Source organism: Mercenaria mercenaria, chromosome 1 (genome assembly GCF_021730395.1).
Source record: "Mercenaria mercenaria strain notata chromosome 1, MADL_Memer_1, whole genome shotgun sequence".
Classification (NCBI taxonomy): Eukaryota; Metazoa; Mollusca; class Bivalvia; order Venerida; family Veneridae; genus Mercenaria; species Mercenaria mercenaria.
The window spans coordinates 26,908,978-26,925,594 of NC_069361.1; the positions used below are offsets into that span (position 1 = coordinate 26,908,978).

At 33.1% G+C, this 16,617-nt stretch overlaps 1 protein-coding gene across 8 annotated transcripts in view; it reads left to right on the forward strand.

The window, feature by feature from the left end:
* Positions 1-16,617, forward strand: part of LOC123543115 (kinesin light chain-like) — an 81,743-nt gene that overhangs the window by 22,335 nt on the left and 42,791 nt on the right. For 7 of the 8 annotated variants that reach the window (XM_053542837.1, XM_053542866.1, XM_053542842.1 and 4 more), the window contains 5 exons: positions 3,869-4,112; positions 6,200-6,430; positions 8,561-8,669; positions 13,506-13,734; positions 16,150-16,237. In XM_053542837.1, the coding sequence (XP_053398812.1) occupies positions 3,869-4,112; positions 6,200-6,430; positions 8,561-8,669; positions 13,506-13,734; positions 16,150-16,237 (901 nt within the window). Of the gene's footprint in view, positions 1-1,913; positions 2,072-3,868; positions 4,113-6,199; positions 6,431-8,560; positions 8,670-13,505; positions 13,735-16,149; positions 16,238-16,617 lie in introns of those variants that run through there. The other variant, XM_053542832.1, reaches the window with a different exon arrangement.

Here is a 16,617-nt window from a genome sequence, read left to right on the forward strand (position 1 = left end):
TGAACTAGAGTGTTTCATAGGTGTTAAACTTTGGAGATTTTCTCTTAGAAGTAATGGTAAGATTAGCAGCTGGAGATCACTTGCAGTTCTGTTTAATGGGAATATCATGGAAGATATTTTAAGCTTAAAAATGTTACTTTTATTTGCATTACTAACTCCTTTTGAATATAATTGTATTGTATCTGGTTCAAGTACACAAGTACAAATAAAAATGAAAATTTAGCTTAAAGAGCAAAATATTTACATTTTATATAACATTTAATATAAGTACTGGTAAAAGAAGTCAATTTGTTGAGTTCATTATAACTAGTAAGTAAATATGTCTAAGGTGGCTTTTAACCTTTTGCCTTGTGTCTTATGACATAATATCACTTTCCAAATAAATGATCTTTGTAGAGTTTTGGTACAGTGGTTATTTATTTGAATCAATATTAGGGCTTTTACTCCCCAAATTGTGAAGAAAGCCTTAGCCCTTTCATTTTGTGAAAAATGAAAGTCATTCTTCTTAAAATTGTGAAGTTTGAGTATTGATTTCCCAGAAAAATTGTGAAGAGTATTTTTGTTTAATATCATGCTGTTTTTGAGTTCTACTGGTGAATACATACATTTTTTATTAGTGATCAATGAATCATAACATAACTTTTGTTAACAGTCAGTGCAATGGTAATAATTAACTGGTAATATAATTGTCACATATAAATAGCCTGTAAAGGACTATGAGGTATTGATTTTATCATGTTCAAAATATTTGTCCTTGTGCGCTTATGGCTTTAATTTGATCATGAGTAGCACTGATGCTAGCTTAAGCCTGCAAGGTCCTATGACTAGTAGGTGAGGACAGCTAGGGGTATATGGAATCCGGAACAGAATATGCAAAAATGGCCAATAATTGTGTTTTATCAGTTGTAAAATAGCTGATTTTGCATTGTAAAATAACCAGAAATTTGCCTCTGTTATATAGCGGAAAAAATGCCAGGATTTGGTAGAGTAACTACATATAAATAGATCAGAGGTTTCTTTGACTCAGCACAAGAGTTCAGCTGGTATGCAATTTCTTGGCAGCTTGAGTTAACAATAGAAGTTATAGTAAAGTATTTCCCTACATGAATTGGCATTCCATGTTCTAAACAAAAGCAAGTTCCTGAAACAGTGTGTTTGTTTATTTTTATAGCGGAAAAGGTATCCTAGGTTGTAGTTAATTGTGCAAATCACATAAAACTTCCATAAAATACAAATAAATACTTCATGAAATAATGTACCAGCAAGATACTGCACATTTAGTAATAGGTACAAACAGTACTTGGGATCTGAATACAAAAATAGTTTTAAAAAAATCTTCACATGCATAAAATTACATGCATAAAATATTTGAATTTTGTAGACATTATGGGTAAATTATGCAGGCTTTGGAGATACCTTATAAGTCACTGTGGTCACTGTGGTTCAGTACTATATTTATTTCAAGTCTTGTTTACTTACTGGTAAGAAAAAATATCAGTTACTGGTATGCCTTGATTATGCATTTAAAAATGCATGATACTATTAGCAGAAGATCAACAGTTGGCTGATATATTGGCTCTGTATTGGCCTGTAACTATTTCTCATAGAGCATATTGATCCTGCGTCTGCTGATGCCTATAATCAATAATCTGCCTTTATTTGCTGGCTCCAAGTATTTATTGAACACCCGCATCCATTCCATATTTAGAAGATTTCATTTTGCTGAAGGGGGGTGACAGACACAGGTGTCGTCTGCTGTTTTAATTATAAGTTCGTCTGCGCCTCATTTGCATACTGCTTCAGTGCATTTCTTAACATAAGTATCTTGATACCAGTGTGAAATTCCAGTGTCAGTTAGTAAACTACCAGTTTTCTATGTTCGCTGGTAAACGTTTTTCTATTGATTTTTTCCTGTTGACCCTCAAAGTATCTTGGGATTGGAAATGTCAGAAGTGTTAGTAGATTGCTTTTGCTATGGTGGATATGTTTCGGATAAGTGGAGTTTGTCGTAAATTTTATCTACAACTCTTCCAATCATGATTGAATCGGAAACTGCAAAGTTGTATAAACTGTGAGTAATGTAGTGGATAATTATTAATTTGATTCAAATTATATATTATGTTTAAAATACGATCAATTACTTGTTTCATTTTCTTAATGCGTGCTCTGGATATTTATCGTTTGGACATTTTATGACCTGGTTATGATTTACTATGAAATATGTTTTTAGTATTTGATGGTGTTGGATAGTTGCATATTAGTTTTGGAATGAAAGTTCAAACGAGAATCGAGCAAGATGTATTTATTGTTTTCTTCAGCATGACTCATCCTTAACGTTTATCAGATTATTGGACATTGAGGAGGAAATGCGTAGTTTACATATTCAAGAAAAAAAGTACACATATCCCAAAGAGCAGGTCATTGATCTGTATAAAGCTAAAGTTTCTGTCATATTTATAATTAATTTGATTTTCTTTCTTTTATTTTCATATAGATAGTGAAAAGCTTTTTTTTTCAGTGTTAGGAGACCTTAGCAATATCTTTGACTATCATTTCTGTTTGTCGGTATTGTAAAATCATTGCCATTCACTTGGGATTAATATTAATATTTGTGGATTTCGTGTAACATCAGTACAAGAAATTGATTCCCAGTGAACAAATGAATTTCCAAGGTGTTTTATATTTACATTTGTAATCCAAAAGTTATTTCCCCACAAAATATATATTTTAACTTCATACTATTAAAAGTAGATGATCACATTATTTTGTTGTGTCAAGTTTTACTAGAATTTAATTGACACGTACTGGAAACTGTAAAAAAGAGTACCCAACATTTTTATGAAAATAGTTTGTACATTGTGTGGGAAAGCAGATACTTGTTATTCAATACAATATTTCTGTAAAATGTGGTTTGTTACAAAAAGAAAGTTGTTAATGCTGTATTGACTTTATGTTGTTTTTTATGAGTTCATCAAATAAAGTTTCCTGTGGTTCTTGATTATTATCTTTCCTGGGCTAAATGAATGTAGTATAAATTTTGTACACATGCTGGCTAACCAAAGAAGAAACTTTTCCTCATACATACTGTTTATTATTACTAAGTGTTGAACTTGTGATGTTAGATTATAGAGATAGTTGTCTGTCTTGAGGCATTTTATACACAATATATATATTGATGGCCAACAAAACAAAACACTACACTATATAATTATGTGCTATATATCTACACTTAACAATGGAAAATATAGTTGTGAAACTCCACAAAAAAATCCATGAATTAAAACTGTATGATATGATTTTTTATTTCACAATTAGGTATTGTATGGTTACTTTCTCTGTATTGCAATCATGTCTGTAGCAATATGAAGTGCTAATTATTTTTAGCTTTAAATATTTCTAAAGTGCTAAGTCCATACCTTGCTCTGAAGTGCAGGTAGAACTATAGACAAAACTTAAATACCCTAGATTGGTTCTGTTTGATTTATAATAATTAGATATATAGTAATTAAATATAACACAAAATGGGAAAGATACCGACATAATATAAAAATGCAGAAAATAAAAATAAGCATGATCCTTATACGATATAAAATATGGAATAGATACCTACAGAATATAAAAATTAGCATGATTCCTACATCTAATAATAAAAAGGAATAGATTGTTCAGGATATTAAAATGGCATAGACTTTTCAAAGAAAACCAAAGGCGATTAAGTTAGAACAGCACCCATATGCTAGTTGTTACTATTGCATGAAAAGGGTGTTCTTTCTCCATTGTAATTTGTAACAAGAGCTGGTAGAAGTAGTTGTCGATAGTAGTACTTCTGCATAGTGTTGCATATTTATATCGTCTTGCTTTGTTCCAGTAAGCGACTAGAGGAGATCGGAAAGATGACGTCGCTGTCGCAGGAGGAGATAATGTCCAACACAAAGACGGTGATTCAGGGACTGGATACACTGAAAAATGAACACCACCAGATTCTCAATGGATTATTAACTACCATGAAAACTATAAAGAAAGAAAGTGCTGACACTAATTTGATAGAAGAAAAAACAAACATTTTGAAAAAGTCTTTGGAAACTATTGAACTGGGTTTGAGTGAAGCTCAGGTGAGTGTTTTTCTTTTGAGTTGGGGATAGTGAGTTAATACTTTCTTGAAAAGTGAATACATTTAAAATATTTACATTGGAAATGTTATGGCTTAGACAGGCAATGTGCATGTACACACTGTAAAGTCTGTGTCCCATAGGTACCAGTACACAGTAAAAGGTTAATTTGTGGAAACACCTGATGCATAGAACAGCATTCTTAGATATACTGGTAAGCTGGAGTATCTTCTTACCCAGAAAACATCCAGAATTGGTATCAACTTGTTGCTCATTGGTAAAGTTTCAATAGGTTCAACCATTTTGGAGAATCATGGTGCACTCCACCTTCCGATAAGATAATTAGTACAGTATAGTCATTTGAACGTGCCTTAGATAGTGGTCATCGCATGTAAAACCGCTTACCTTGAGGTAGGTTACCTTGTTACAAGGCTAAATTCAAATTAGTTGAACCGCAGCATCTTTTTGTATTTCGTGTAATATGAAGTTTTAACTGCTAAAATCTCAGTTTCGTTTGTCTCTGTCCCTTCAAGTTCAATTTTTATCCAGGTTTGAAAAACATGACCCTCCAAAGGTATTTCATATTGAAAGAAGAAGGAAAATACAGATATTTAACACTTTTCAGTGTATTTTAGTTTCATTGATATTCGTAGAAGTCCGCATAATCTATAATTTTACTAGTATGCACGTTAGCTTTCTAATATAAGCTTAAAATGTATATGTCGCGGAGCTCGTGTTTCCATGGTAATGCATTTTCTGTCATTTTTAAACAATTATGTATAAAAATAGGGGTTTTTGACCGCTTCAGTACCATTCTGTTAATGACCAACATGGAATATTAGGGTAATATTATTAGCAACATACCAAGCACTATACATGGTACCCTATTTTTCTTAAAGTTTAAAGTAACCATGGCAACAGAGACGTTTAAAATGGCTTATATCTTGCTTTTTGTCGTAATTTCCTATAAAATAATATTGAATAAGATTATCTTTCTAGTTGATGTAGCTTTAAAATATATTATTTCTAACGTAAGTTATATTTTCGTGTTATCTGCATTTATTCAGACAAATTTCTAAGCTTAGAATACTTACAGCAGTGCCCCTCGTCTGGCATTTTTCATGGAAAAATCGTTCAGCATGCTACTATTATTCTCATGGATATTGTTGAAATGAAAATAAAAAGCCGAAGCTGTGTTTCTTAAATAGACTAGTGTCAACGCTTTTGAATTTTACATTTAGATACATAGGTCACGGGCTTCGTTTCCATGGTAGTATCAATTCAATTCAAGAAACCACAATTTTCTACTGAAATTTGAACAATTTTAGATCTTAGTTTTAGTATATAAGTAACAAATATCAACGGAACCTGAAAAATAGGTATTACAAATGAAACTGCTAGATTTTTTATTTGAAAATGGCCGTAACAAGTAACCTCTCACCCAACTATATTCCAAATAACATTGGTTACCATCATCCATTTTCTTACATTCCGCATAACATTCCAATATAACTACATAAAAGAAGCAAAATATTGATTATTATTCAGAGCAAAAGACTCCTAAAAAATATTTCAGCAAATAATGGTTATTTGAAAATAGTTTGAATAAAGAAAAAGCACAGAATTACGTACTTTCAAGATAAAAGCTATTTATTTTGCGCGGTAACTGACACGTAACGTCATGACGTCAATGGCGTCATTTTAAGGCAACATTGTTTTGAAGCCTTTCTGCGGCAATTTATTCATTATTTCTGCATTATTAAACCATAAAGCGTCAGATCGAAGACAGGTCTATGATTTGTTTTCAGAAGAATGAATATACAAACACATTTAGTTTGTCGTAAACGTCGTCGTAAATCGTCACGTTAGCTTCCGGTTGGACATGCGCACATACAAATATAAAGGTAACCTACCTCCTTAAGCAGCCAGTCAGGTAACGTCAAAAATGCATGATGCTCTTACTTTATTTTGTCTCAAGATGCCATCTACCTAAAGCAGCCAGATTATGTCGCTGGCTTGGCTGTATTGCATATTATAGGTTTTAACATTTTTCTGATTCTAGCATTAATGCGTAATTACATATATTACAGGTTATGATGGCATTATCACAACATCACGAACATGTAGAAGCAGAAAAACAAAAATTACGAGCTAAAGTCCGAAGACTTTGTCAAGAAAATGGCTGGTTACGGGACGAGCTTGACGCAACACAACAAAAACTGCAAGTCAGTGAACAACGGGTAGCAATATTAGAAGAAGAAAAGAAACATCTAGAATTCATGAATGAAATGAAGAAATATGATACAAATGAATCTCAGACTGTAAGTTCATGAATATTCAAAAGTTTTAGATTATGATTATTTAAAAGTGTGCTTAACTCAATAACTGTCAAGATGTTTTGTTACACAATAAGTGTTACTCAAATTCCCAGTAAGCTATGGTTTCATTTCTTAACCTACTGCATTAAAAAAGAAATTCTGTTTCAGAGCAAATGTTCCTTCTTGCAGTTGTAAATTTTAAGATTAAGATACTTTGTAGTAATGATTTTATCAATTCAAGGTAAGGTTTTATATAAAAAATTGTTCAGTGGGAGTTGACTTGACAAGTATTGAAAATTCTTCATTCCTTAAATGAATATATTTTTGGTAAGTTTTGTAATTGAAATGCAAGCGGAATGAAAATCAGTTTAAAAAGTAAATACAAACCGAACAGGCTAGAGAGCAATAGAAGAGATTTAAATAATTGAACATGCAAATGGCATAGCTGTTACAGACAACAATTACTTTGTTAAGTTAAGACATTTTAGAGATTTATAACAGAAATATCTATCCATATTAGATTTATTCATACCCATTTTTGTGTATTTCAAATTCAGTACTACTGTTCAATATGTGCTTGTTACTGTTTCTGACGTAAATGAGAACTCCCAGAAAAAAAGTCAGTGCTCTTTCATATTTGATATACCTATAAATCAGCTGTGTGGGGAAGACCTTAATTAAAACACACTCTTTTCAGCTGTTTTTGTTGTTCATTGATATTGTATATTACAGTATTTATTGATTTTTAGCTCATCTGATTTTTTGAAAAAAAATGATGAGTTATTGTCATCACTTGAGCGGTTGTCGGCGTCGGCATCGGCGTCTGCGTCGGCGTTGCCTGGTTAAGTTTTATGTTTAGGTCAGCTTTTCTCCTAAACTATCAAAGCTATTGCTTTGAAACTTGGAATACTTGTTCACCATCATAAGCTGACCCTGTATAGCAAGAAACATAACTCCATCTTGCTTTTTGCAAGATTTTTGGCCCCTTTTGTACTTAGAAAATATCAGATTTCTTGGTTAAGTTTTATGTTTAGGTCAACTTTTCTCCTAAACTATCAAAGCTATTGCTTTGAAACTTGGAATACTTGTTCACCATCATAAGCAGACCCTGTACATCAAGAAACATAACTCCATCTTGCTTTTTGCTAGATTTATTGCCCCTTTTGGACTTAGAAAATCAGTTCTCTTGGTTAAGTTTTATGTTTAGGTCAGCTTTTATCCTAAACTATCAAAGCTATTGCTTTAAAACTTGCAACACTTGTTCACCATCATAAGTTGACCCTGTACAGCAAGAAACATAACTCCGTCCTGCTTTTTGCAAGATTTATGGCCCCTTTTGGACTTGGAAAATATCAGATTTCTTGGTTAAGTTTTATGTTTAGGTCAACTTTTTCTCTTAAACTATCAAAGCTATTGCTTTGAAACTTGCAACACTTGTTCACCATCATAAGCTGACCCTGTACAGCAAGCAACATAACTCCATCCTGCTTTTTGCAATAATTATTGCCCCTTTTGGACTTAGAAAATCATTTTCTTGGTTGAGTATTATGTTTAAGTCAACTTTTCTCATAAACTATCAAAGCTATTGCTTTAAAACTTGCAACAGTTTTTCACCATCATAAGTGGACACTGTACATCAAGAAACATAACTCTATCCTGCTTTTTGCAAGAATGATGGCCCTTTTTAGACTTAGAAAATCATGGGTAGGACAATATTTCTATTACACAAAAAAAATCAGATGAGCGTCAGCACCCGCAAGGCGGTGCTCTTGTTACATTTACTATTTTTCATACACAAAGAAAAATAAAAAGTGTAAATTTTCATATTGAACAATATTGCTACAGTGGTGTCAAGGGTGGCCCTTTCTGCGAGTCTGATATAATTTACTAAAAAATCTTAGGCAAAATGGCATTGTTAGATAAATTTGCATCGAGAAACTTCCAATCATTCCTTTGCAGAATAATATTGCGCTTCTAAAGTTGAGCTGTATGTCCGTAACTGAACTTGTGCATATTTCACAAACTATGTATAACCTTGAATATAGTATATTGTTTATTAACTATACTTTCTGTGATTGATTCTTAAATCTAGGTATTATAAATATTTAATGTGATAGAGCTTGTATATTTCAGTCTGAAGGCGAGAAGGAGCAGGAAAAGTCTGGAGAGAATGCATTAAATACAAGCACAAACCTGGAACTAGGTTTCCCTGAGGATGATGAGGAAACAAATAATCCTGAAGGTATGAACAAAAGTACACAACTTAACTTCTTCTGTAATGACTACAAAATATTACACTAATTGAAAAAGAATTGCATTAATTGAGATGTGTAATGGCTAGTTTGCACATTTAGGATTACTTAGATATAAAATCTTGAAAGTAAAATTGTTAAAAGCTATTCTCTAGAATTAGCAACTCTTAAGATGGAGAGAACTTGGAATGATGGGTCACACATTAAACCGGAATCCACCTAAAAACCGGAATACACCGGAATACACTTTGTATAACCGGAATACACCTGTATTTTTTAATTTAAAGGTATTTTTGAAGTGTTTTAGATATCATTCAATCATATTTATCATAAATAATTAACATACCAAAGGAAAATAAAATACGTTCACCCAAAATGATTTTATACGAGACTGAAGTTCGGCGACCGCGCCGGAAATTTCCATAACCGAAATACACCCGTATTTTATTAATAAATGGTATTTTGTAGTGTTTTTTTTCTGTTTTTTTTTTTAGAAATCATTCATGTTTGATATAAATGATAAGTTTATAAAAGGAAAATAAAATACTCAACACAAAACGATTTATACGTGACTGAAATTTGGCGACCGCTCGGGAAATTACCATAACCGAAATACACCCGTATTTCTTCAACAAATGGTATTTTTGAAGTGGTTTATGACTGAATTCAAACATATTTATGATAAATAATTAATTTTCAAAAGGATATTAAAATACTTTTGCGCATTACGTCTTGTACATGATTGAAAATCAGCGTGCGCATTGAAAATTTGCGCATTCGTGAATGAATTTCCATGTCCTAAAATTGTCTAATATACGCCCGTATTTCTTTAATCAATCGTATTTTTACGGTTTATGACAGAATTAAATCATATCTTAAATGAATAACTAATTTACAAAAGCAAATTAAAACGCGCTAAACGTTTTTATACGAGGTTGAAAATTTGTTGAGCGCACGGGAAATTTGCGCACTCGTGGATGAACCTCAATCGCCATAATTTTGTCAGCTTTCAACTTAGGTAGGTAAATTTCTTTCAAGTTTCAATTTTTTAGTTCAGATTATTTCAAAATATCTTTTTATGCTATAATATTCATTTATGACATATTTCAGGTAACAGAGGAATTATTTTACCGCCATGAATGAAGAAATAATGATACTTACATAAATTCTGAGTTGTTAAAATCATCGTTTTTTTCTCTCTCTCTTTTTCAGACCGCTCTTTATTTACTAAAGTTTAATAAAAACCAATATTCTTGAAATAATACTTTTAAATCTTATTGCTTATTGTTCTGTTAAAAGTACCTTATAATGTTAATAACGAACAGGCATGTTATTCAAGTGTCACCTGTCAATCAACAAGTTGAGCATGTTGAGTGGACACTGATTGCTATAGTATCAATCAAAATATTTAAAGAAAGTTAAGGATGTTTTTACAGCTTTTCGTTGTCAAAATAATCTGCCGTTGAGTAAATGAAGCAATAATATGATATATAAACCATAGACAGATTTCAGTATTCGAAAAATGGCTTACTCTGTATTTGGTGATAGTTACGTTACACGCCTGGCAAATCATACCAAGGGCAATATGCATTAATATATAAATGTGCCTTCTATGGTGTATCTGGAATGTCAACTCGTAAAAAATTTAGGCCAATGTATAATTAAATCTACAATTCATCGCTGTTTTAGTAAAACATTGAATAAGTGTTGATACGTTAAAGTTTATATGTTTATGGCTTAATAAGCTTTTCATGTGCAAAAATAAAAATTATACTGAATGTACCTGCAATTTTTATACGCCCGTTTGAAAAACGGGACGTATTATGGGAACGCCCCTGGCGGGCGGATGGGCGGTTGGGCGGGCGGGCGGGCGGGCGGCGTCCACAGACCTTGTCCGGAGCATATCTTCTACATGCATGGAGGGATTTTGATGAAACTTGGCACAGTTGTTCACCATCATGAGACGGAGTGTCATGCGCAAGAACCAGGTCCCTAGGTCTAAGGTCAAGGTCACACTTAGAGGTCAAAGGTCAAATTCAAGAATGACTTTGTCCGGAGCATATCTTCTTCATGTATGGAGGGATTTTGATGAAAGTTGGCACAATTGTTCATCATCATGAGACGGAGTGTCATGCGCAAAAACCAGGTCCCTAGGTCTAAGGTCAAGGTCACACTTAGAGGTCAAAGGATACAAGAATGAAAAATTCAAGAATGACTTTGTCCGGAGCATATCTTCTTCATGCATGGAATGATTTTGATGTAGCTTGGCACAGTTGTTCACCATAATGAGAGGGAGTGTCGTGCGCAAGAACCAGGTTCCTAGGTCTAAGGTCAAGGTCACACTTAGAGGTCAAAGGATACAAGAATGAAAACTTTGTCCGGAGCATATCTTCTTCATGCATGAAAGGACTTTGATGTAGCTTGGCAAAATTGTTCACCATCATGAGACGGAGGTGTCATGCGCAAGAAACCAGGTCCCTAGGGGTAAGGTCAAGGTCACACTTAGAGGTCAAAGGATACAAGAATGAAAACTTTGTCCGGAGCATTTCTTCTTCATGCATTGAGGGATTTTGATACAACTTGGCACAAATGTTCACAGCATGAGACGGAGTGTCATGCGCAAGAACCAGGTCCCTCGGTCTAAGGTCAAGGTCACACTTAAAGGTCAAAGGTCAGATACAAGAATGACTTTGTCTTGAGCATTTCTTCTTCATGCATGTAGGGATTTTGATGCAACTTGGCACAATTGTACACCCATCATGAGACGGAGTGTCATGCACTGGTCCCTTCTTTAAAATTACTTCCCTTTGCTGTTACTATAAATAGCTTATATTGTAACTTTTTCATTACAAGTCGTAGGGAAAAATCGAGACCACTTTTCTGTAGTACAACATGCATGTTACATCCAATTCTGAGGTGTATTTTGAGCTATCTCTACCTGGTAAGGATTTTTGTGTGGACTTGTAATTTTTTTTTTTCGATTTTTTTTTTTTTTTTTTTTTTTTTCTCTTTAAAGATTAACTTCCCTTAGTTGTTACTATAAATAACTTACGTTGTAACTTTTTTATAATTGACCGTAGGGAAAAACCAAGACCACTTTTCTGTGGTACAACATTGATATTACTTTCAAATTTTGGGTGTATTTTAAGGTATCTCTACCTCGTAAGGATTTTTTTTGTGGACTTAGAAAAATAAAAGAATTACAATAATTTCTAAAAAAAACAACATTGTAAACAACTAGAAAATTAAAATTCCATTTGCAAATACAGGTGCTAGTGTAAACAAATTTGCTGTGACGGGCGTATATTGTGACATTCTGCACCCTTGTTCAATTTGCAATGATATCGACAATTAAATGAAATTGAATAAAACTTTATCACATTTAACTGCACTTCCCTCGTTAGACATTATTTGTCACATGTCACTTGTGTGTGCTTTCAAATATACTGATTAATTGATAATCAATAGGTGTGATAATCCAATCAAACTTTATCAGGACTAATCAGAGACACGTGTTTGTTACGCTGCATATATTCAAAGGAATGAACGCAATAAACGTTTTTATATTTATATATTAAACATGATATAATTCTTTTGAAAACTGATTTTTCAAAATATATTTTCTTCTTAAACATGTTAAATCGTCAAATTAATTCTGAGGAAATAATTCAGTTAGTTCCAATAATAAACGTACTAGTATGGCCGGTCCTTTCCGATCAGCGCGGTTTAATCACTGACATGTGTTTTGTGTATAATTCGAATATTGATATTTTTTCCTCAATTTATTTTCTTTTTTATTTTTTATACGAAATCTGAAGAATTAATTAAATAATTTCCAATAATAAACGCGTGACATGCCTCTTCCGGTCATGTTATGTCCTTTCCGATCAGCGCGGTTTATGCCACTCGTATTTTGTCTATAATTCATTTAAAAAGCGAAAATTACTATTTTATAATTCCTAATTTATTTTCTTTTTTTTTATTTGTTAAATAAAATATGAAGAAACAATTAATAATTTCAAATAAAAAAACACGTGGCAAGCCCTTTCCGATCAGCGCGGTTATGTCATGACCCGTATTTTCTCTATAATTCATTTATAAATTGAATATCGATATTTTTTATCATCATTATTTTCTTTTTTCATTTTTTAAATGAAATGTGAAGAAACTTTTAAATAATTTCCAACAATCAACATTCCGGTATCTAGTCATGTAGCGACGTAATCGTACAACATTTCTGTAAGCTCGCCGAATTTCATTCTCGTATAAAATCGTTTTGCGTTAAAGTATTCCATTTTCCTTTTGTAAACTAATTATTCATATTATACTCGAATTTTTTCTGCAATAGCCCCTATAAAATACCATTTATTAATGAAATACGGGTACGGGTGTATTTCGGTTATGGAAATTTCCGACGCGGACGCCGAACTTCAATCTCGTATAAAATCATTTTGCGAAAACGTATTTTATTTTCCTTTGGTATGTTAATTATTTATGATAAATATGATTGAATTATATCTAAAACACTTCAAAAATACCTTTTAATTAAAAAATACAGGTGTATTCCGGTTATGCAAAATGTATTCCGGTGTATTCCGGTTTTTAGGTGGATTCCGGTTTAATGTGTGACCGGGAATGATCAGTTCATGTTTGGAAAACACAATATCCTGAAAATTTTAAAGTGTTTATGAATGTATTTTCGGTGCATTGAAATTGAAAAACATGTATTCTTTGTTTGCAGTTGTGATACCTGAATAGAACTTTGTTTGGAACATGCTTTTACAGAATTTTATGATTATTTATATTCTATAATTCTTCAATTTCAGTTCTTTCTCCGTCACAGCCCAGTGCGATGGCGCAGGCTGCTAGTGGAGGTTATGAGATTCCAGCACGATTACGCACTCTACATAATCTAGTCATACAATATGCCTCACAGGGTCGTTACGAGGTCGCAGTACCTTTATGTAAGCAGGCTTTGGAGGATCTTGAAAAAACAAGTGGCCATGATCATCCAGATGTGGCCACTATGTTAAACATTCTTGCCCTTGTGTACAGGTAAGAATAATTTATAAAAGCAACATTCAAGAAGTGCCCAGTCAGTTAAAGTAAAAAGAAGCCACATTTCACTATCTATTTCTTAACGGATAGGTCTTTATCTTGATTATGCATGCTTGTATCCTTATTGTGTTGGTCCATATTTGATGGAGTGTTTTGAACTGTTTGTGTTTATAGATATTTATCTAGAATTTAAGGAAATAAAAGAGAACAAGTAAATTGAATCACTCAGTTTGGTATGTAAGCATCAATACATTCCTTAGTTTTAAGCATGTGGAAACTTAAGGGAAAAGTGTGTTCAATAGGTGAAACATTTTTTGTAACCTGATGAAAGAATGTCAGAATCAAAGAACTGCATCATGAGGGAATATCAGTCCATTTTCTATTGGAATAAATATTTAACAATGTCTTAATAATGCAAACAAACAAAAGAACTAATGTAGGTAATTTCCTGATTTTTCTGTGCTAATAAAGGTGTGATATTGGATTCAACAGTAGCATTTTAAAATCATGTTTAAAACTCCTTTGTACCAGCATTCAAGATTCCAAACATATTTTCCATGTTTTGTTTGCCATATGGTTGAGTGAAAATAATGATCCTAGGATGATTTCTGGTTAATTTTAATCAACTACTTATTTACGTTTTATAGTTAAAGTAGAAAAATTCTTTTAGCATGAAATATTCAAACAGCCTTAGATAGCAAATAGTTAAAAGTTTGGCTATTATAGAAAGTTTTTTATGTCAGTTTATTCAGAGGATTTGACTGAAGGGAAGGTTCTGGTTTGACTGAATGGAATGTCAAAGCTCTGGTTTGACGGAAGGGAAGGTTAATGCTCTGGTTTGACTGAAGGGGAGATCAAAGCTCTGGTTTGACTGAAGGGAAGGTTAAAGCTCTGGTTTGACGGAAGGGAAGGTTAAAACTCTGGTTTGACTGGAGGGGAGATCAACGCTCAACGGTTCTGGTTTGACTGAATGGAATGTCAAAGCTCTGACTGAAGGGGAGATCAAAGCTCTGGTTTGACTGAAGGGAAGGTTAAAGCTCTGGTTTGACTGAAGGGAAGGTTAAAACTCTGGTTTGACTGGAGGGGAGATCAACGCTCTGGTTTGACTGAAGGGAAGGTTAAAGCTCTGGTTTGACTGAAGGGAAGGTCAAAGCTCTGGTTTGACTGAAGAGTGGGGAGGGGGGGGGGGGGGTGGAATCAAAGCTCTGGTTTAACTGAAGGGGGGATCAAAAGTCTGGTTTGACTGAAGGGGGAACCAAAGCTGTAGTTGGACTAAAGGGAGATCAAAATTGGTTTGACTAAAGGGAAGATAAAAGCTTGGTTTCACTGAAGGGGAGATCAGAACTCTGGTTAAATGGAAAAGGGGATCAAAGCTCTTGTTTGACTGAATATAAGATCACATTTTATAAAGTAATTGTTATTGTTACTTTTCTGTGTTTGTATGAAACTTGCAGAGATCAAGGGAAATATAAAGAAGCGGGTAATCTTCTCAACGATGCTCTCAAAATACGGGAAAAAACTCTCGGACGGGATCATCCGGCAGTGAGTGTTGTGATTCAATTTGTATTAGTATTTGAGGATTAAGGGCTGTAAAACTGCATTTAGAGTAATATTTGATCATATTTAGCCTCACTACTGCCATATTTTGGGAAAATTAGAGAAAAGTTTGTTTCTTGGAATTTTCGTTTACAAGCATTGCCAAAAGTTATAAAAGTCCTAGCTGTTTGTTTTGGTTTTGGAAGGTTTTAAGTTTGTATGTAGACAAAATTAAGTGAACAGTTACAGGAAAGTTAAATCTTTTTAAATGAAGCTTTTAGGATGCATGTTGTGGAGCCCATAATTCTCAAATACTTGCCACTGTATAATTATCTTGGGAACTGACCATTTATAGGTGATTTAGTCCATCACAGATGTTTTCCAGGAAATATTTTGTTTTCATGAAAAAAAAAAATTGAAATTTTACAATTTTTTTTTAGTATTATTGTACAGCAAAATTTTTAGACTTGAAAGGTTTTACTGACACCTGTCCTTGCTTACGTAAATACTGTTGGTTCGTTACCTAGCTTTGAGTGTAGAACTCTTGGTGGAAGGTTGGTGGTTTTACTCAGGTCTCGCCCTATACCTGAAGCAATGTCTAGAAAGGTATGTGGTCAAAGTTTTCCTCCACCATTAAAAGCTGGAAAAGTTGCCATATGGCCTGAATTGGTGTCAGTTTGACTCTAAACCAAACTTTAGAAAGAAAAACAGGTAAAATTTATCAGTTCACAGTAATACCTTATAATGGTATATTGCTACCTAGTCCTATGGAGAATATGTACTGTGATGGATGCCACTTATAAATGTTCTTGTCCTGAATAAACCTACTGAAATATTTCTTTTGGCTTATACTATTTTGATATTACACTATTTCAGAGATCAAGGCAAATATAAGGAAGCGGCCAATTTATTAAATGATGCCCTAGGCATACGTGAGAAAACATTAGGACCAGATCATCCGGCCGTGAGTTATAAATCGGAGCATGCATACTGTTGTATTGTGTATATCCTCAACCACAGTTTTAATTTATATTTCAAATTATATATGGGTTGATATGGCAAGCTGATTTCTGTTTGTTATCATTATTTATATTTATTATTTCATATTTATTATTATTATTATTATTATTATTCATTACTTGAGTTGGCTGTTGGTGTTCTTTCGTTGCTTCTCTAGCTTTCAAGTGTTTTTAGTTATTTTTCTTTTTTTTAATGAACAAAGAAAGGACGTCGATGCTTTTGCTAATAAATTTTCTGTCATGCTGGTAGTAAGATTTATTATTGTTTTTGAACTGGAGTTTCTTTAGTTTGTTTACTTTAAGATTGTAGCACTACACTTATCAT